Source organism: Cyprinus carpio, chromosome A23, assembly GCF_018340385.1.
Source record: "Cyprinus carpio isolate SPL01 chromosome A23, ASM1834038v1, whole genome shotgun sequence".
Classification (NCBI taxonomy): domain Eukaryota; kingdom Metazoa; phylum Chordata; class Actinopteri; order Cypriniformes; family Cyprinidae; genus Cyprinus; species Cyprinus carpio.
In genome coordinates this window covers 8,944,114-8,966,324 of record NC_056594.1, presented here as the reverse complement: position 1 = coordinate 8,966,324, position 22,211 = coordinate 8,944,114, and the positions used below count along the sequence as shown (strand labels likewise).

General features: G+C 37.0%; 1 protein-coding gene across 2 annotated transcripts in view; it reads right to left on the bottom strand.

Moving 5' to 3' along the window:
• LOC109061879 (nucleolar protein 4-like) overlaps window positions 1-22,211 on the bottom strand; it is an 88,990-nt gene that overhangs the window by 45,507 nt on the left and 21,272 nt on the right. For both annotated transcript variants that reach the window (XM_042712921.1, XM_042712922.1), the window contains exon 6: window positions 963-1,110. In XM_042712921.1, the coding sequence (XP_042568855.1) occupies window positions 963-1,110 (148 nt within the window). The remainder of the gene's footprint in view (window positions 1-962; window positions 1,111-22,211) is intronic.

The window sequence follows — 22,211 nt, the reverse complement described above, 5'->3', positions numbered from 1 at the left end:
CTGCTTACACACACACACATACAACACCACTGCCAAAAACAGTATTTTTGCTAATTTCCATCATCCATATTAAAATATATTGTATATATAAAATATGCATGTTATTATCTTTTTGTTTATATTTTAAATCTCAAATTAAACTACCAAAAAAATATGGGACCTGTATTTTTAAAAAAAAGAATTACAATGTTTATTCTGCAGATATGCATTAAATTTGACCAAAAGTGACAGTAAAGACATTTATATTGTTACAAAAGATTTCTAATTCAGTTCTTTTAAACTTTGATGTGAAAATGATTTCTGAAGGATCATGTGACATAGATGATGTGAGTAATGATGCTGGAAATTGAGCTTTGCATCACAGGAATAAATTACACTTTAAAATATATTCAATAGAAAATAGTTATTTTAAATTGCAAAAATATTTCACAATATTACTGTTTTACTTTTTTTTTTAAATAATCTAATAAATGCAGCCTTGGTGAGCATAGAAGTTTAAATAAAAAATAAATAAATGGTACTGACCCCAACACTTTAAACAGTAGTGTGTAAAGCTATATAGATAGATATAAACACAGCTTTTTTTCTTTTTATTGTTTATCTTTTCTTATTTTTCTTATTGAAAAATCTCACTAAATCTAACTAGAGTTCTGTTTTTATGAATGACAAATATTCCTTTTATTTATGAATTTTCCTCAAATTCTATGAATTTTGTTAAAACTATTGCTTTATTTCAAGGTATATTCTTTAAAATCAAGTCTGAACATCCTGCATTTAGTGGTGAAGAAAAATTGTGTTTGGAGGTTTAGATTTGATTACCGGAAAACAAGAGGAAAATACTGATTAAGGAAACAACTTTTCATGCTGAAAATATGTGCACATGCATTTCATTTGAGACTCTAGAGTAATCAGAGGGTTCAAACCCTCTATTAAGACGCAAATGAGCATGAAGTGTCTCTTACCGTCCTCTTCCTTGTGTGTGTTTTGTGGGCTGTGCATCCTATCTGCGCTGGAGGGGTGGTTCAGGTCAGACGGAGTGGCGTGACGTTCAGCTGATATCCATGTGGGGTCACTCATATCAAACTCCTCACTACTCACTGAACAGTCATCCTGTGGAGAGAGAGCCAGAGAGATGTCAGTCCGACAGCTGAGGCAGGATTGCTCATATCGGCACCACGTCTGAGTGTGTGTGCGCAAAACTAGAATAGATGTGAAAGTCAGATTGGGCTGTGATGTTGGCAGGCAAGCAAACAGGCCCATGAGGAGGGCTGTCAGAGAGAGCAGTCACCCCCTGCTGAGTGACAGCATCACTCATACACACACACAGGCACAGCAGCCCACGAGACTGGGACCCAAAGCACAGTGCAGAAGTGTTAAAAAGAGAGTACAGTACACTACTTCAGTATATCTACTCTACTGAAGGCATAAACAGTCAAAAACGTGATTTATTACTGAAAAATTCACATTCTGACTGCCCTAAAACCTGATTCAATTAAGGCATTAAGGATTTTTGCCTAAATCAATCAATAAACATGAATCATTTTGAAATTAAAGAAATATGTATCAGTTAATATTTGATTCACATGCGTGAAAAATGGTATGCACTGCTGTATATTAGGTTACATAAATACACATTTACCTGCTGATAAACATCCATTGAAATGTCTAACAGCAAATAAAGTCTGTGAAACATTTTCCATGGTATGCATCTCAAATAAAATGATATTCTATAAGCAGACATTCAACTACCGTCATGAACAGTATTCAAGGTTATGTATGGTTGTTCAAATTAAAGGGGTGGTTGACAGTTTTTTTTTCTAGGCTTGATTGTGTTTATGGGGTGCAGTCTAACATGTGTTAATGCTTCGTTAAAAAAAAACAAAAACAAAAAAAACTTTATTTTTCACATAATATATATGCCTTTATACCACACCACTCTGTCCCTTCTCTAAGAAACACACTGATCATTTGCTGCTTTTATGAAGCCCCTCCCTCCTTCAGATATACACTCTGATTGGTTAGCTAGTCCAGTGTGTTGTGATTCACTAAACCGCCTCTAGTGCGCATCTAAACGTCCCGCCCCTCACCTCAGCAGCATGTGCTCCGGTTAAATTGTAAATAACGGCGTGGTCTATATCACTTATCTTTGTGAATTGCTATTCATCAAAGCATGCTGAAAAAAATGCATCACAGTTTCCATAAAACTTATTTTTCACTTGTTAAAATGTTTCACAAGATTACTTTTAAAATACTGTTTTTACAGTAAATGCAACCTTGGTGAACATAAGAGAATTCATTCACTCGGATCAAAAAACAGCCACTAATCTCATAAATATCTCAGTCAAAAACAGCTCAACATCTCAAATTAATAATTTATTTTCTCCCTATTCAATTTATCTATTTCTGAAAATGAATCATTCGTTCTGTCTACACAAGCAATTTGTCCTGTTTTGTTACAAGTCCCTTCAAGTGAATGATTGTTTTCCCAAATAAATCCATATCCTCCATTCAATATATTAAACTCACAGCAGCACCGAGTCAGTGGAGAGGATGCCTGTATAAATATGTGAATCAAATAAATCACAGCGTTCTGTTTTTCCGACACATTTGACGGCATCATTTCTTCAAGTTTGGATGACACTTCAAGTACATTTGTAATGTTGAGGGAATGGAAAATTCACCGGAAAACATTAGTCAAAAGAATCTTTCAGAAACAACAAGGATAACCTTTTCTCTTTCTAATTTCTATTCAGAATTTCTTTTTCCAAAAAGAACAAGAGAAAGAAATGATCTGAAATGACAAAAAAGTATTGCTGTAAACATAATGACTATGTAATGATGGCTATTAAAGTTAATTTGTTCCTTTGACTTATTAAGGACAGCCATCATTCCATTTGAATCACATAACAACTTATATCCTCAAATGAATGTCTTTAAATAATCTCAAGAGCTCAGGTGGTTCTGTTTTCGGTAGTTACAGTCCTGAACATGTGTTCATTATCAACATGAGCATCTCAGACTGGCTCGATCAGGTGTACATGCTGTGCCGAGTTTGTAAAGCAATGAAATACCTGTTTATAATAAGCTGGATGGAAGAGGATGATTTATTAGACAGGCGAAAGTAAAAGCCGCCCCTGGGACAACGGGTGAGGACCCATCTGCTCATGTCTGTTGTCAAAGGGAAACCCTGCCATCCTGCCGCATGACACGAACTCTGTTTAAACAGACGCATTCCCCCCAGAGCTGCCAATCACATGAGACCTACCACCACCAGCCCAGCGCCAGCTCTGATTGGCTAAGGTGCTTTACATGCAAATTTGACAGTGCATTATTGATGGGAGAAAGTCTTCCGCCCTCTCTTTTCCCGCTGGAGTTTTAGCTGTTTAACTGTAGTTTTTTTTTTACTTTCTATTCAAAAAAGAATCCTGGTTTCCAGTCAGCATATTAGAATGATTTCTGAAAGATCATGTGATACTGAAGACTGAGGTAATGTCTAATAAAAAAAATAAAATCAGCTTTGCCATCACAGGAATAAATTACATTTTAAAAGCTATTAAAACAAAACAGTTATTTTAAATTGTAACAATAACAATTTCACAATATTACTGTATTTTTGATCAAATAAATGCATGCTTGATGTGCACAAGAGACGTTATTTTTGTACAATTCTAGCAATGCATATTAAAGCTTTTATATTTTATTCTTATAAAAAAAATGTAACTTTACAAAGCATATTTTTTTCACAAAAACAAAAGTTATACAGTATCAATAATTTTTTTTATTTGCTAGAAATATTTTATTTACTTATTTATTTATTTATTTTTACAACATTTTCTTTACAAAATAAACATTTGTAACAAGTTATAGCCATAGCTTCATTAATTCATAAATTACACATTTGGAAATTATAACATGAGATGCAAAATATTACTGATTTGTCATTTTTAACACATTTTTATTGCTGCTTTCAAGACTTTCATAAGTCATCTTTCAATTTTGTTAGTCATCACGTAATCCAGGTATATAACAGTATGTTGGTGACAAATCAGCAGAATTTGAATCACAGAAAAGCACATTTTAAAGTTTTAGGCATAAAAACGGATGTGCAAGATCAAAAAAAATATTTTCAGTGTTAGCACAGCACTAGTCCGAAAGGGCAAGTGATTGTTACTAGTGACTTTCCTGAAACTCTCTCACACTGACCCCAGGCCAACAGGTCATCCTTACTGTTGAGCCCTGCACTGACTTTAAATAATCAACTTTTGAATAATACATCATACAAATACAGCAATCAGATACATGTTTGTGTATAAATAAGCCCCCAGAGACCGATGCCCAGGGGTCAGCAGAAGTCAGCAGGGACAGCTGATAGGAACAGACAGCAGAGGGAGGGGTCAGAGACACCCTTTAAAGGTCACGAGGAAACGAGCTGTAGCTAAAACCATCAGGTAGACAACAAAGAGGATCGCACTTAAAGCAACCACACACCCGTCCCACCCCCCAAACCCTGTGTAATGTATTCTGCCGCATTTTCATTCCCAGGCTGAAGTCACAGAACTGACAATCCAGCACCTCCTTAATCATCTTCCAATAGGACATTAAAAAGGAGCTTCTATTAATCTGACATTTAACTCCTTTTCAATTATAATCTTATAAAATCGCATTTAACCCCTTCAAGCCCGCGATCAGCGCCGCACAGCTAATCCAATTTAGAACAATGCAGGTCATCAGTGGCCGAATCTCTCCGACTCCATCTCCCTGCACCCCTATGGCTCTATTCTGATGATTTTATATTAGTTTTTATTGTTTATTAATGATCATGCTTACGGTCTCCTCTCATCTGCATGCAAGTGACATTCCACTCTCTCTCCTTCTCGCTCTCTCTCTCTCTGACAAATTGCAGCCTATGCAGATAAAGAGAGCAGGGACAGCCTGGCATTTTCCCCCTCCACGAAACATCCCGACTCCTCCGTGTCTTTAATGAGAATAACAGATAGAAACCAGTCCAATCACCTGGTTTCTTTCATTTGCAGAGGGTCTGAGTGACTCAGGGGGCTGTGCATGTGTGTTTCAGGGTTTCTTTTGTCTGAGAGCTGTGTGTGCGTTCACAAAACACAAAGAGCAGACGTGTTTGAGAGACGGTCTCTTCTCAGCCAGGGCTGGGCGTTACCTTTGTCCTGTCTCACATTTTCATTTAGTTGATTAACTTTGCTTTCATAATAATATGCTTTGGGGTGGGTGAGAATGAAAAGAGCCTTTTACCGCTTTAACTGATTTACATTTGTACGACTTTTGGACATTTGTAGAGTGACTTTATAGGCAAAGTTAGCCTGTTAGCCGCCCCGCTGTATAGCGAGCTAAATTAAGATGTGAAGGGGTAAAGTCTTTTACAAATCATTAACTTCAGGAGCAAGTCTATTTTTAATGGCGTGCCAAGGGAAGCCGGACCACCTGGGCATTCTTCCACCTTCAGGTCTAAAGTTCACAGAATGGTCTTGGGGAGGAAGAAACAGATAGCATATTAATATACGGGTTTATCACATAAATACACATGTGCAGATGCCTAATGTACCTTCAATGATTGATGCCTACCTTCAGAGGCACGCCATGCTGTTTTGTCAAGCACAGAGGCACTAAAATATGAATACAAATGAATGTCTTTCTCTGAGACAGTTTAAAGCATGCATGAGAACGCTGGGCAACATTTGCTTTCCTGAGCTTGTAAAAAGGCTACTGTAAGGAGACTGGCCCCTTCTGCCTGCACTAAAACCTCAACGAAACTCTCGTGAAGTACATTTAATATCAATTGGACTTTTCACAGTGCTTTTTCTACAATGAATCATTCAGCAAAGTGAAAAAGTGAATATAGCATCACCCGAAGAGTGAGACCATCATGGTATTTTCTGAGCATAAATGATTGATTATGTGGCAATGTGATTGTTTTGAATGTACAGCTGGAATGAGTGATAGTCCTCCCCGTCTTGTCTAATTCAATCTGCAATTAGTTCCCCTCCTTTTTCCATCTTCCATGTCTTTCTACTCATATTTAACAAGACAAGGACACCTGTGTGACTCAATAAGAAATAATTTTATGGTTTTAAGGACTTAAAAATTAATAATTAAAAGGAGGAATGCTGCCATGGAAACTGATCAAGATCTGCAATACTAAAACTGATTTAGAGAGAGAGAAAAAAAACATATACACATTTTTAGTCTGGGGAAAAATGTATTCTAAATGGCTTCTAAAAAGAAACTGGCTTCTCTGTGAGACTGTTTTTAAGTGAACATATATTTTGGGTCTGGATTTATGTGTGTTCTATAATAATAATAATAATAATAATAATAATAATAATAATAATAATAATAATACACATTTTAATAAATAATAATAAAAATCTCAGGTCTGAAAGATTCATAAATGCATGCTATTTCAAGTTTTTTTTTGCAATGTTTTATCAAAAAAACAGAACCACTTTCAACCATCAAATCAATTCCTGATGTATAAAATCAACTCCCATCTGACATATCTCTAATTGAATATCATTTTTAACTCGGAAATATATCATATTACTGCAGCAAAATGTTTTTCAAAGGCTATTTCACATTAAGGTAGCAACAGGAACTGTTATTCACAGACAGAATCATAACAGCACATTCAGAGCTCAGGAGCCAAATTCTCACACATCCACCACACACAAGGTCAGATGATCTATCTGGGCTGTCAGAGGAGCACTGACAGCTGTCCGTCACATCAAAGCCCTTATTTCTCACATATAACAGATGTCTGAACATGCTACATGAGCTTTCTGTCTTTGACCACCTTCCTTCGGTCTGCTGGGATCAATAGCTTCCTAAGGAAGCACACTGTATCATTTCAACACAGAATGGTGAGTGTATTGATAAAAGTGCCGTTACTTGACTAAGGCATGCAAGCCTGTACACTTATACAGAGATCATTTGCCCTCAAACACACACAAAAACACACACTCTGTGAGGTCCAGTGAGGATTAACATCTTGCAAACCGTGAGCTTCCACTGCAGAATATTGATCGTGCAGGAAAACCGGCCATGAAAAGGGAAAATACCAGCACTGACACACAAGGTATACATATATAATCATGCCAAAACACACTTGGTGAGCGCTCATCCAAAGCACACAAGCATGCGTGTACAGATGTGATCGAATCACTGGAAGGACAAAGACAGTTTGATATCAGTGTCTGTTTGTGATATTACACCCTAGTGTCAGCCACAGGCTAAAAAACATAAAGCATTCTATTACATGAAGACGGGCTATGATCAATGATTCTGACTGGACCTTCATTGATCCAGAGGAGAGGGGAGGGGAGCTATTTCTGCCTGCCGATGCCCCCTTTCCCTGTCTGAAGAGCAGCGAAACCAAATCTGCACGCTCGGTTACCACCCCTGCCCATTATTCTACACACGGCCCAGAACAAAAGCCAAAAAGAGAAAAGAAACAAGACCATCTCTCTGAAGGATCACTCATCTATCTGTCTGCACAAGCTTTAAAGATGAAATACGTAATTTCTTCAAAGTTTAAATCACGTTGTTTCGTAAAATCACTTCAATTACTAGTGAAAACACTTGGTATCAATATTTTTATGTGAGGATTGATCCTTTCAATACAATTTCAGTATCGCAAGTATGTATTTATACTTATTTGCTCAATTACACCTCCATGATTTAGTCATTGAGACAAGCTCAATCATTTAGTCATTATTGACCGGCTTAAACACTTTAAAAATGTAAAAAAAAAAAAAAAAAAAAAAAATTTATTTATATATATATATATAAAAAAAAAAAATGTATATATACACAAGTGCTGGTCATATAATTAGAATATCATCAGAAAGTTGAAGCTTGTATATTATATTCATTCATTACACACAGACTGATATATTTCAAATGTTTATTTCTTTTAATTTTGATGATTATAACTGACAACTAATGAAAATCCCAAATTCAGTATCTCAGAAAATTAGAATATTGTGAAAAGGCTCAATATTGTGTGACACCTGGTGCCACACTCTAATCAGCTAATTAACTCAAAACACCTGCAAAGGCCTTTAAATGGTCTCTCAGTCTAGTTCTGTAGGCTACACAATCATGGGGAAAACTGCTGAATTGACAGTTGTCCAAAAGACGACCATTGACACCTTGCACAAGGAGGGTAAGACACAAAAGGTCATTGCAAAAGAGGCTGGCTGTTGACAGAGCTCTGTATCCAAGCACATTAATAGAGAGGCAAAGGGAAGGAAAAGATGTGGTAGAAAAAAGTTTACAAGCAATAGGGATAGCCGCACCCTGGAGAGGATTGTGAAACAAAACCCATTCAAAAATGTGGGGGAGATTCACAAAGAGTGGACTGCAGCTGGAGTCAGTGCTTCAAGAACCACTACGCACAGACGTATGCAAGACATGGGTTTCAGCTGTCGCATTCCTTGTGTCAAGCCACTCTTGAACAACATCAAAAGCATCTCGCTTCAAAAAGGACTGGACTGCTGCTGAGTGGTCCAAAGTTATGTATTCTGATGAAAGTAAATTTTGCATTTCCTTTGGAAATCAGGGTCCCAGAGTCTGGAGGAAGAGAGGAGAGGCACACAATCCACGTTGCTTTAGGTCCAGTGTAAAGTTTCCACAGTCAGTGATGGTTTGGGGTGCTATGTCATCTGCTGGTGTTGGTGTAATGTGTTTTCTGAGGTCCAAGGTCAACGCAGCCGTATACCAGGAAGTTTTAGAGCACTTCATGCTTCCTGCTGCTGACCAACTTTATGGAGATGCAGATTTCATTTTCCAGCAGGACTTGGCACCTGCACACAGTGCCAAAGCTACCAGTACCTGGTTTAAGGACTATGTTATCCCTGTTCTTAAATGGCCAGCAAACTTGCCTGACCTTAACCCCATAGAAAATCTAAGGGGTATTGTGAAGAGGAAGATGCAATACGGCAGACCCAAGAACGCAGAAGAGCTGAAGGCCACTATCAGAGCAACCTGGGCTCTTATAACACCTGAGCAGTGCCACAGACTGATCGACTCCATGCCACGCCGCATTGCTGCAGTAATTCAGGCAAAAGGAACCCCAACTAAGTATTGAGTGCTGTACATGCTCATACTTTTCATGTTCATACTTTTCAGTTGCCCAAGATTTCTAAAAATCCTTTCTTTGTATTGGTCTTAAGTAATATTCTAATTTTCTGAGATACTGAATTTGGGATTTTCCTTAGTTGTCAGTTATAATCATCAAAATTAAAAGAAATAAACATTTGAAATATATCAGTCTGTGTGTAATAAATGAATATAATATACAAGTTTCACTTTTTGAATGGAATTAGTGAAATAAATCAACTTTTTGATGATATTCAAATTATATGACCAGCACCTGTATATTATATAATAGTATCTAAAATATTACACATTATCCCATATACTTACGTATATTTTAACCTTTTACATTTTTTTAAAGATTTAAAAAACTTAATATTGAGAAAAGGTCATTATTTAAACACTGTCAACTACCCACTCACAGTACATCACAACTAACAAGCAAACATTTTTCAGCAGGCATTCCAGATTAGTGAACAATGAGCAAAAGGAACAGACATCAGTACAAAGTCACTGGGATTATGAAAAACTCTGGAAATTAAATTCAGTTCACATATCTTCCAACTATAGCTGTGCATCTCCAGCCGTTCCCCACTGATCACAGTGAGCTGATCACATCTTTTCGGTTACAAAAACCACAACCAACATCAAGTCAACCTGAAATGGCTAATATACCCTATCAAAAGTTTCTTACAAAGGATAACAACTAAAAATTCCAGGAAAAAATGTTATCTTTATGTTATACCACAACATAAAAGGACCTTTCATCTAAAGGTCTAGTTTATCTGCACACAAGCCTTTCAACCGCAAGAGCTTCTGTAAAAAAAAAATCATGTTTCTTAACAAATCAATGTAACTGGTAAAACATGAATCTCCATGAACTGCATGGTATTGATGGCATCATGAGAACAGACTGCAAGCTGATGTGTGTAAAAAAAGTGAACCAACTTTCTAGATCAAGGCCACTTTTTTGAGGACACCACATAAGCTTTTGTGTTTGTAACCTTAGAAACACATTAATGTTGTTCCTGGTGAACAGCATGGACACAGGCCAACGGTAATGGCAGGTAAATTCATTATGAGAATAATCACAGTGTTTTTTTCTTCGTTTACTTTATTGTTTTTAGAGTCCATCATGTTCAGGTCCCGTGTTAAAAGATATTAGCCAATCATAAAAGTGGGCGGTTACACTGACCTCTTAAAGGGAAAACACCCCAAAACCGACTGTTTCAGACAGAGGATGAGAAACAGGATGGAAAAAGATCATTTATTACTAAATTCTGAATGTTTTTCATCAAAAAAAAACCTTTACTAATATTATAATTACTCTTCTTTGAACATAATAAAAAAGAAAAAAACATGACCCCTTTAAAGCTGCTCATCAAATCCTGTTCCTGTGGTTGCTCAGTCAACTGTCATCCTTTATATCTGCATACAACTGCACAATACATAAAAATCTATTTTTCTCTTTTAGAATTGCACAGATTATAGCTTTAGCTACTCTGAAATTGGACTTTGTGAGAGTAAGCAGATTTCAAGCCAGTCATTTATAAAGAGTTAAGAGTGTTTAATAACACACTATACATGAAATTTAGCATGCAGGATCTATTCAAAAGTTTAGGGGCTGTTTCACAAGGAATAATATGAATTTAAAATAGAAAACTTTTTTAACATTATATGCCTGACTCATACTGGAATGATGACTTACATTTTTGGTCTCTGGTGTTTCTAGTCAAATTAACATACATTCTGGGCCAATAATATAATGTTAAACCTATGAAAATGGTTTTAAAAACCAAAAGTTTAAGAGAAAGTTTCATAACTTTTCTAGTGGCAATGGCACACCTGTCATAGTTTAATGGATGGGTAGATGACATGAAGCGGCTGGAGGTTAGCTGCATTAAAAACATATGAGCACACATATCCTACATGTAGCTTCTGATCGGGGTGAAGTTCATGGGATTTAGTCCACAAAATGATAGGAGCAGACATTATTTTATTATTTCACACACAGTATTTTAACTTCTGTGCTGCAAGCCATGCTGGTTTTCTCTTGTCAGTCTTCATTATAAATTGCAAGGCATTACAGTGCCGGACATGGACAAATTTGCTGGTGCACAAAACAAGTACTTTACAGGAATTCCTTAAGATTGTTTCTGTTACCGTGGCAGCCAACAACAGCACAGCTACACTTTTCAAAATCAACTGAGTGTGTTGCCTGAATGACTACTCAACTAATTGGTTGTAGTGAACCCTTGTAAAATTAGACTAAATTAGATGTCTCAGGGGAGCTTTACATTAGACACATTAGCTCGCGTATTCAAAAACAGAGTTCAACAGAATGTAACAAAATGCAGACATCTCTTAAGTTTTCTGATTTCTGTCTCAATAGCACAGCATGCTAATTAAAGTCATTAAAATATATATTTTTTTTTATAAAATCTATGACATGACATCAATGTGCCTTGTTGGTAGGATCAATTAGCCATAGTTCACTACTTCACTTCTGCACTGGTGGCAAAAACCTCGAAAACCAAATGCCCAGAGTGATCCATTTATCTATGATAAAACCGCAGCTTCAAATCAATAGCTTATGGGGGTTACTATACTTGATCTGCTTCCTGAATCAAACACGTGATCTCTTCCCCCTCTCTGCAGGAGGCATGTTTGCTCCCCGCAGCATCGCTTAATGAAACACATGGGACATTTTTGTCTATTTCTTCACAACATCAAATCGTTTTTTTGGGGTACTCAAGGCAAAGCATCTCAACTTTTGTGCAGATACAGTAGATACTTGCTTAACTGATATTCTACTAGTGCAACAACTGGGTAGATTTTGGAGTTCTTCTCTGATATTTCAGTCAGATAGAGTGTGTTTTTTTTTTTTTTTTTTTTTTTTTTTTTTTTAAAGCAGAACGTCAGTAGAGCCATTAAATAAATATTCTAGCATTTTTTTTTCTATTCAATGAAGTGTCTCATGTTCCTGTGAAGCACATAAGCCTTTGATACTAACTCCTGCTGAGATCAAACAAAAGCATACTCTTTTCTTTTTTCCTTTGACATAGTAGTGTTTTTCTCTATGAGACATGCAGCCCTGTTGGAATTTTAAAGGGAGTCATTGCCTGACAAATGTTGAGAATAAAGGCTTGTTTTACTGTCTTTTATGGGTTTAAAATATCAGTGAAGGACCAGCACATAGAATCACGAGGCTGTTCGTGTGAAGTGAAATAAAAATGTAGTCACACAGATGTCCTGATGTCCTCTCGCACTGTTAAACCGAGCATCAGGACTGTATAGAATTGGTAGAGTATATATAAACCAGATTACACTGCAAAAAATACCACTCGAAGAATGCTGATATCTGAGATGTCCTCACTTCCTGTAAGATACACCGTGGAGCAATGGCTTTATCCAGGTCAGCAGAGACGACTGGCATAGCCGTGCAGTTTGTGACCTCTGCAACCAATCTCAGCCCTCTCTTTCTGTTTGCACTGACCAACTGATGTCTTCCAATGCGGCTTCTGCAGCCGACTGCTATTGTCTTTAAACGACCTCTGTTACTGATCACGTTATCCCTGTCTGCAGTGTCCTAGCCTTTCTGGAAGCATGAACAAAAGGGGCACGATCAATTTAGTCTGTCAGGTCGGCTCGAGCAGTTTGCTTGTGGATGGAGACTGCAACAGATGACCAAGTTGCTCAGATTAAACATTACTGAAAGGAAACAAAAAGGGATGATGAAGGTTTCCCATTTCACAGGCTGATTTGTAGGGAGCAAGGAGCAACCCAAAAGAATTCAATAGCAGATGACACACAAAGCCTCATGGGGTGGGGTCAAACCCAGGATTCAACAGACACATGGATTACTGTAGGTCCCACTACAGCTATTCTCCTCTAATCCAGTCAGTCACAAATCTATCTCCACGATTAACCCCTTTCCCTGCTCCACAAACCATCCCACAAAAATACAGATTAAAATCCCAGAAACCTTGCTGAAAAGACCATCAATGCTGGTACAAAATGGTAATCGCAAGGAATTTTACAATTTTGATTACGATTCTAATTCCACTAAACGATTCCATTAATATTTATTAGTACTTCTGAGGAATTGCAAAATACATGACCATAATTATATTATAGACAACTGTACTATACTTTGTTTTGTATATTTAAATCTATATTTTAAACAAAAATACCAAACAAAAAACATTTTAAAGTACTACTGATCACAACAACACACTTCTCCTGCATATCTTTAACTAGGCCTACACGTTGTTATACGAGTCATTAATTCAGTGTTATACTTACCTAAAACACACATATACACCCCATTTAGGCTGGATTAGCCTCTTAATTATTTCAAAAGTGGAATTGTCAAAGATAACTTTTAGAAGAGGACACTGTAAGCTAGGCTGGTAGTTTATTTTTCCCCCCGAGTTGAGCAGGGGAGAGGGCAAATGTTCATTTAACATGTAACATTTTAAAAACATAACCTTTTCTCAGTTTATTTAGTTAATTGCTTAAGGCCATTTCGTGATTTCAATCATCATGCAGTAACCAGCATCACCCTGAACACCCCCAACCCCCAATTTATTTATTTTTTTATTACTGATGTGCACCATTCACATGGGTCATGATTTTAAGCTGAAATATATGGAATTCTTATATGGAATTCTGGATTCATCCGGACAAACCTCAAATAGCTACAACATTACATATTATTCTAAGTTAGTCAAGAAACTGACTTTGTCAAGAAACCTAAAGTGACTTTGGTGTCAGATGTTAATTTGGTAACTGCTCAGGCTGATTCACCAAGTGATTAAGCGGTTTTAGACTGATGAGCTCATCTGTGATTCATCTCTGAATCACTTTGACCAATTCATTAAAAAGAACCAGCTTATGAGAGTCATTTGTCATCAAACCAAGCAGCTTTTTTTTGGTCAGCGCATATTTGCGTGACCACCTTGAATCCGTTGTGAAAACTGAGGGGAAATTTCTCACCCTTATGTGAAACTCCTGATCGTGCAGATTCCTATCAAAATGGCTGGATTTCAAGTGTGAAATTTTGTAAAGCACAGGTAAATGTAACCTGAACCATCCTCATAAGTGGTAGAATGCAGATGGCAATCAGCCAAATCTGAAAGTGTTCTTTTCAGCAGGGAAATCACCCTTAAGTCCACTTTTAGACTTCAGTTAAGTAACGGTAAAGCACAGACAGCTCTGCAGGGAGGCCTGACGTTCTGCTGGATGAGTCTTACATACAGTGAAGCACCAGAGAAGTGCAGAACAGCAGAGAGGACACTGGGGAGCTTGTATGTCACATCCTAGACCCCCCCCCCCCCACCACCCCCGCCTCAGGTCTAAGCACACGTTGCCCAAGAGGAAACGAGCCGTGAAAAGACAGGAAATTACACAGTGGGGGACCCATCATCAGGAGAACATCTCATTGGATAGCATGATGCTCACATGGGCTGTAAAAGAAAAACAATAACATTCCAAACAAAAACATACTGCGTTTTGGCACTTGGATGTAATGACAATAGATTGCTCAGTGGCACAGATGCTCAGAGATGCTCAGAAATAATTAAGCTCAAACCAGCTGCAGCTACTTGGGCAATCGTAATGCTTAGTCAAATCAAAAACAGCCTGGAGAAAATATAAAGTAACTTTTAATTTGATACATTACGTCATTTGAAACCCATTTTATTCCTGTAATATGACATATTTCTGAAACAGGATATTCCAAAAGAACAAAATTAGGACAGGACATGATTTGTCAATCAGGAATTGATTAGAGAGTGAAAAATGTACACTATGTATATTACAGTATGTATTCTATACTACTAAGATTTGGGGTAAAACATTTTAAAATGTTTTTAAAATAAGTCTCTTAAGCACAGGCTGCATTTATTTGATGAGTAAAATACAGTAAGCGTATTACACATGACGGCTTGGTGACATGATGGTTTAACAATTACAAAGACAAACATTTACTCATTAAGAATGCTTATTAAGAAATTAAATAGTGTCAATTTTAATTTCATGTTGACTTTAAGATATGGCACGCCCCATGTGCAGTGATGTGAGAACAAGTCGCTGTACAGACCCATGGGACACTGAAACAGTGGAGCTGAGAAAGACACGCATCTCAAGGCATCAGATGAGAATTTTGATGCATCTTGTAATGGCTGGGGAAGAGCAGAGGATGGTACAGACCCTCTCAGAGAATGAAGGAGCAAAGAGACAGTCATAGGAATACCACAGGGACAATACAAAGAACAATAGATTCAGACAACCAGAGCTGAGAAAGGACAGAGGGGAGAGGAGGGGGGAGAGAAAGGGGAAGGGAGACAATAGATTAAAAGGGATGGGAGAGGATGAGTTCGACTATTTAAATGGCTAGTGCACAAGGGGGAGGGAGATCCTTGCGGGCCGAACATCTTGACTTTAGGGAGGATTTATGGCTCATGGAGCTTCCCTCCTGCTGGACAGGCTGACATGGGGGTCAGAAAAAGTGATTTTATTTTGGTAGGCTTTATCCTTGTGAAGCTCTGGCAGAAGGCAGTGGATGATGAAGGTGGTTTTAAAGCTTGAAAACTTCTAGTGTTAAAAAAACCTCTGTGCTCTTAATTTGCACGGACATTAAACTTAAAACCCAGAAAGAGACATTTAAATAGCCATATGAAATTTGCGACTTGATATATATAGAGAGAAAAAAATGGGGTAATGTGTCACTGCTAAAAATGGAGTGATACAGAAAAAGAAACGGAGCAAAGAGTCACAGGATTAAGATCAGAAAATGTAAAAAAATAAAAATAAATGGAAGAATAAATGTGAATTTTGGCATTTGACTCAGTGTCAAATTCAGAAGAGCAGAAGAGACAGAAACAACACTGGAATAACTGCTGAGCCGTCTATCAACTGCACAAAACATAATCCACACAAAAATTACAGCCAAGGCGGAGAAACCTGAACTTTTCTTTTCTTTGTGATAATATTTTTTTCCGTCTCTGTACACATGTGAATAGTGCACAATAGTATGAATGTTTATTAAAGAATTAAATACCTTTTATTTTTGTTGACTGGAAGCTAATTGTTGTCTGCAGGAAGCAAAGTGTCATTTACTTGCAAGAACAAGTTGCAGTACAAACCCAAAAGAGACATTGAAACCCTAGCACTAAAAGCAAAAAAAAAAAAAAAAAAAAAAAAAAAGCAAAGCAAAAAGCACTTTGTGAGATTTGTAAATTAGTAAACTGCTCTCTGATTTCAGGCCTTCATGCAACGCACATTAACGATAGCTTGCAGAACCAGCTTTGCCAGATCCGGATAAAAACCCACAACAAAACATTTCAAGGCACATGCTGGACACATCTAAAAAAATATATAGTTATCAAATAAAAAAAAAAAATTATTTAATAATATCCTGCTACAATGGTATATATTGTACAAGCATATAACGTAAAAATACAAATTTTAAAACATTATGCTAGGGTTAAAAAAGTTACCATATATAAATATAGATTTATCGTCATTCAGTATAAGTCAGATTAATTTAATACAATATAAAAATTAAAAACAGATTAATTTATCCATATATCATTTATGGAAATGTTGTCTAGAAAAATCTTTCCCTTCAAAAAAAAAAAAAAAAAAAAACCTTTAATATCTTGACTATACACTTGATAAACTTCAATCATATTTCTTCACATAAGCTGCCTAAGTTAAATGCCCAAACCCATTCATATAACACAGAGACTCTAATGCTCTGCATCCTCCATTGTCATACTATATCATCAATTCATAACTTTATCATTTATATTTTCAAATTGCTAGAATTATGGCATGATCTATAAACAAGTTCAAGCTCAAATTGAGGGGCACAATGATTAATCAATGACTCCAAACCTCAACATTTAGGTCTCATACACACCTACACGTTTCTGTTGTTTATTTCAGACGTTATGTGTGTATTTTTTCTTCTTTATACAGATCTTATATGCATGATGACATGTTATTAACAAGCAGAGGATCTTAAACACAACTGACAGTCCTGCGGAGGCTACTTCTCTGCGATGTGTTTACTCAAAAGTGTTAAATAAAACGAACAAACTAACTAAACAAAAAAAAGTAATAACACGCTGCTGTCAGCATGTATGCATTATCAATAACACATCAAGCGTGTAAAGCGCATATTTATCAACAAATGACAGCCACGACTAAAATACTTCAGAAAGACATACTGCCTGCTGATAACAATCTGAATGTAACGCTACTCCTGTTGCCAAGGTTTCGCGACTGCGACGCGCTAAAGACGTTAAAATAACACGACTTCATTCCGTCATCAGTACACTGTTCAACTTGACCGGCAGACGCGTCGCGTGTTTGTACCGCTTAAACGCCACGGTAAACAACGGCAATCTCGTTTTAACTGTACAACTTTAAACGTACACGACATAACTCCGTATTAAAAGCCTAACTGGAAAAATAAACAAACATAACGACCTTCCCATACGCTCTTTGCAGCACTAGTCTGCTGAGGGGAAATCTATAATAACCTACTATTTAAGATAATGAATTTTTGCCAGCCTAACTGAATCCTTACCTTGACTGGTGGACGCAATTTGTTTTTAATATTCTTCTAAGATCCCCCCTCGCTGCAGAGCCCCTGTGCTCTCCACTCTCTCTATCCGTTTAATATTGTAACAATATTGCTGCGGTCGCGACTCTCTCCAGCATCCAGCCCTGAAGACGGAGGCGGGGCCGGCGGCGCTGACGTCACGCCCCCGCTAGGAGTACTGTACAGTGAGGTACAGAATCACCAAAACCCACTTTACAGCAGTTCACATCCCCTCCCCTCCTCTCTCTCTTTCTGCCTCCATCTTCTCTACTGTAAAAATCAACATTTGTGCTAGAAATCCATATTAATATAAAATCATTGGTTTACTAAAGCAAAACCACTTCACCTTTTTATTTTAAAAAGAAGCAAAATTGTAGATTAATTCTATATGCCCACTGTCTCAGCATATTGAAGGCTTATATGGTAGAAATAAGAAAAAACACAGAACACCACAAAGATTCAGACTAGTTTTTTCTATTCCAATACAGTAAACTCTCCATCCTGATTCAGTCCTCAATTGCCCAGTGAACATCTAAGTGCATGAACATACACATATTTTGAGTTATGAGTCACTAATGGAGCCCTCAGGAGAAGCACATACATTCAAAGGAATCGGAAAGAACAATTCTGGCTCATAATGCAAACTGCACATAAGCAAAAGTCTGGATGTTATATTTAAACTGACTCTAGGAAGCAGATTGACAATATCAATGCAAGAGGATTATGTGAGTCATTGTCTTTTAAGTCGGTTTATAAACTGTGTGATTGTGAACTGGCTATTGTAATGTTTTTAAGAAGACACAAATGCATACTTACTAATTGTTGCCATTAAGTAGGCATTAAAATTCTAAGAAATCAAAAGCAGCATGAATAGATTAAATTAATCTGTCACTGTGACATAAATGTCCTTGAGGCTTTAAATACATTTTTTGAGTGGCTATCTGGAATAAACCAAAACATTACAAAGCAACTTTGTTCAGCTAGTTGGATTGTTAGTTAGCAGAATGAATTGCTTGGTAAATCTGCCACCTACAGACAAAACATCACAATACAGCTTTTATAAGAACAAATGACACATTCACATGTACTCACACTGCTAGACTTGCCACCTCTGCCATATTAAATTTAGCAGTGAGATCGCTAATTTTTCAGTGTGATGATGGAAAAAATACATTTAACATTTACAAATACCGCAGCTATCACCTAAAAGAAAACACTGATTATCCATTTAATGCCAGTAAGAATGTAGATGGAATAAAATCTATTTTCTGTTTTCTATGTGACTACAGTAGGCCTAATTTGCTAGAATATTTGAGAATCTCACACCTTTCCCCAGAGAGAGAGAAAGAGAGAGAAAGAGAGAGTGAGAGAGAGTGAGAGAGAGAGAGAGAGAGAGAGGGCTAAAGGAGGAGAGAGAATGAAATGAGTTTCCTGAAAAGGAGATACAGCAAATGGGGAAAAAAAGGCCATAAACGATAATGAACATTCCCCCTCTCCTTAATCTCCTCCATCCCCCCTCTGAGAGCCGGGAGTCTGCAGCCTGCAGGAAGGATGCTACTAATTTCCTTCTTTATTGAATTGAGCTGGACACATGTGTCCTGCTGGGCCGACCAGCCTCCTCGCCACATCCTCTGCTCTCACTCCTATCCTCATCCAACAACCTCTTTGTTAATTATTCTGCCTATCTGTGCCATTCTCTGTGTTTTTCTCTCGTTTCTTTTGCCATTTCTATTTCTCAGCACTTAGTCTCTGTTTCTTCCTTGGCCTTACTTCACCTGCCTTTGGTACTTTCTGCAAATAAGGTACTTTTTAGGACCTTTAACAATGAAAGGTGGAGGTTAACCTTCAAATGATTTTCGCCATATTAAGACTTTCAAATTTAATTATATGAAATGTTTTATTTTACACTACTAATTATTTCAATAATTTTTTTTAAATCAAAAGTGAAAGATTGATTTCCATTTCAAATAAATGCTTTTCTTTTGAACTTTCTATTTATCAAAGAAACTTGAAAAACCATGCATCATGGTTTCTACTGAAATATTAAACAGCACAACTGTTTTCATCATTTATAATAATAGTAGATGTTTCTTGCGCAGCAAATCAGCATATTAGAATGATTTCTGAAGGATCATGTGACACTGAAGACTGAATAATGATGCTGAAAATAAAGCTTTGCATCACAGGAATAAATAACATTTGAACATATATTCAAATATAAAAGAGTAATTTTAAATTGTAAAAATATTTCACAATATTCTTGTATTTACTGTAGTTTTTGATCAAATAAACGCAGCCTTGGTGAGCATGAGAATTGTTTCAGAAACTGAAATAAAATTCTAATGCAATTTAGTCTAAATTAAGCAGTAACTTGGTACAGGCTACTCTTACTGTAGTTGGCACATGTAGTTAATTATAAATGTATATTTCCCATTAAGTCAAGATTTTTTTTAATAAAACCAAAACATAACAATAACATAATATAGTTGTATGATTTTAATTGTTAGACACAATTGAGGCGGTCAACCTTTGAGGTGGAACAGGCTTAGATCCCCTATTTAAATGACAAGGTACAGTTTTTCATGTATTTAAAGCTAGCTTCATACTGTAGCATATTTTTTATTGATAGTGCCTCTTGTGCTTTCAGTTCATCATCCGCTTCTCCTGTCATGCCCCACCCAAAGAACCAAAACTGCGGTAGGATATTTCACACACACACACACACACACACACACACACACACACACACACACACACACACACATAGGATATTTCACACACACACACACACACACACATTTCCTGTCTGCTCCCAACAATTTTCTCAAAGCGAACACTCTCACACAAAGAGTGAACACAGTGATACATGAAAACAAGGTATGGATTCAAAACATAGATTCCTGAACATCATGAGCTTTTATATTAGGACATTTTATGTAAGAGACTCTTGGAAGAATATCACAGTATAGAAAGCAAACAACTGCAGTGCACAGGCAGATTCTATAATAATAATAATAATGAAATCGCACTGCGGCATGTCTTGTCTTGCTTGCAGTACACAATAACAGGAAAATGGAGGCAAAATTTGGAGTTTAAAGAGATATGTATGTCTACTGAAATCAAAAAGACCATCCTAGTAGACCAGTATTCTGGTCTGGACTGGTTTATAGTAACTTGTTAGTGGAGTATAGGTTAGGTGCCAGGCTAGTTGAGGGAACAGCATAGCCATGTTCTGTGAAGCTAGTCAACCAACATGGTTATTCTGGTGAAGCTGGTTGACCACTGTAGTCTTGCTGGTTAAAGGGATAGTTCACCCAAAAATGAAAATTTTGATGTTAATCTGCTTACCCCCAGGACATCCAAGATGTAGGTGACTTTGTTTCTTCAGTAGAACACAAACCAAGATTTTTAGCTCAAACTGTTGCAGTCTATCAGTTTTATAATGTAAGTGGATGGGAATCACAGCTAAAACATACAATAAAACTAAAAAAAAAAGATACACAAACAAAACCAAATTAAACCCTGTGGCTCGTGATGATACATTGATGTGTAAAGACACAAAACGATTGGTCTATGTAAGAAACTGAACAGTATTTATATAGTTTTTTTACCTCTGATTCACCGCAATGTCTGAACTGTAAGAACTCTCCTGAGTGTGTTCTCAGCAAGCAGGCCTGCAAGGCTGCTTCTTCTTGCTTTATGGCAGATCGCAGAATTATAAGTGCATTACCGCCACCTATCTCTCAAGTGGACCATTGACACTCCTAATTGAGACTGGTGGATCGCAGAGTTACACTTATAAGTCTGCGATCCGCCACAAAGCAAAAAGAAGAAGAAACGACACCTCACGCTCCTGCTGATGAGAACACACACAAGAGGACGTGCTCAGGAGAGTTCTAACAGTTGATAAACATCAAATTTTCATTTTTTGGGTGAACTATCCCTTTAAGTGGCCTAGGAACCTAGCTCAGTGACACCATATTTCAAATTCTGAGTTGAGTGCCATTAACACAAAAAACGATAACTCTAAAAATAACTATAACTACAGTATAGAGTTCTCACCAGCAGATGATAATGTTCTGTTATTATAAGTGTGCGATGGACCAGTTAACAAAAATGTGTTCTAAGGATGTTTCCCAATAAACATTATGTCTGAACGCTCCGTTATTTTTCAAAATGTCCAGTTTTTTTAATTCAAACTTTATCTTTATAGTTACTGTCCTTGATGTGAATGGGCCTTTAGACTAACCATGATGATTGCAAGCAAGAGTCTACTGAGATCAAACTGAGGTACATGACTGTGAGAACGGTTCACCTTTTTTCATTAGATTGGCACTTCACCGGTTTTCTCACACCTCAGCTAATTAGCCAGCTGCTCATTACACTTGTTAATTAGAACAGAACTAACCGTCATTTCTTTTAAATACTATACCACACAAACTCACATCCACCCACAGCTGGCCTATGTGCCAGA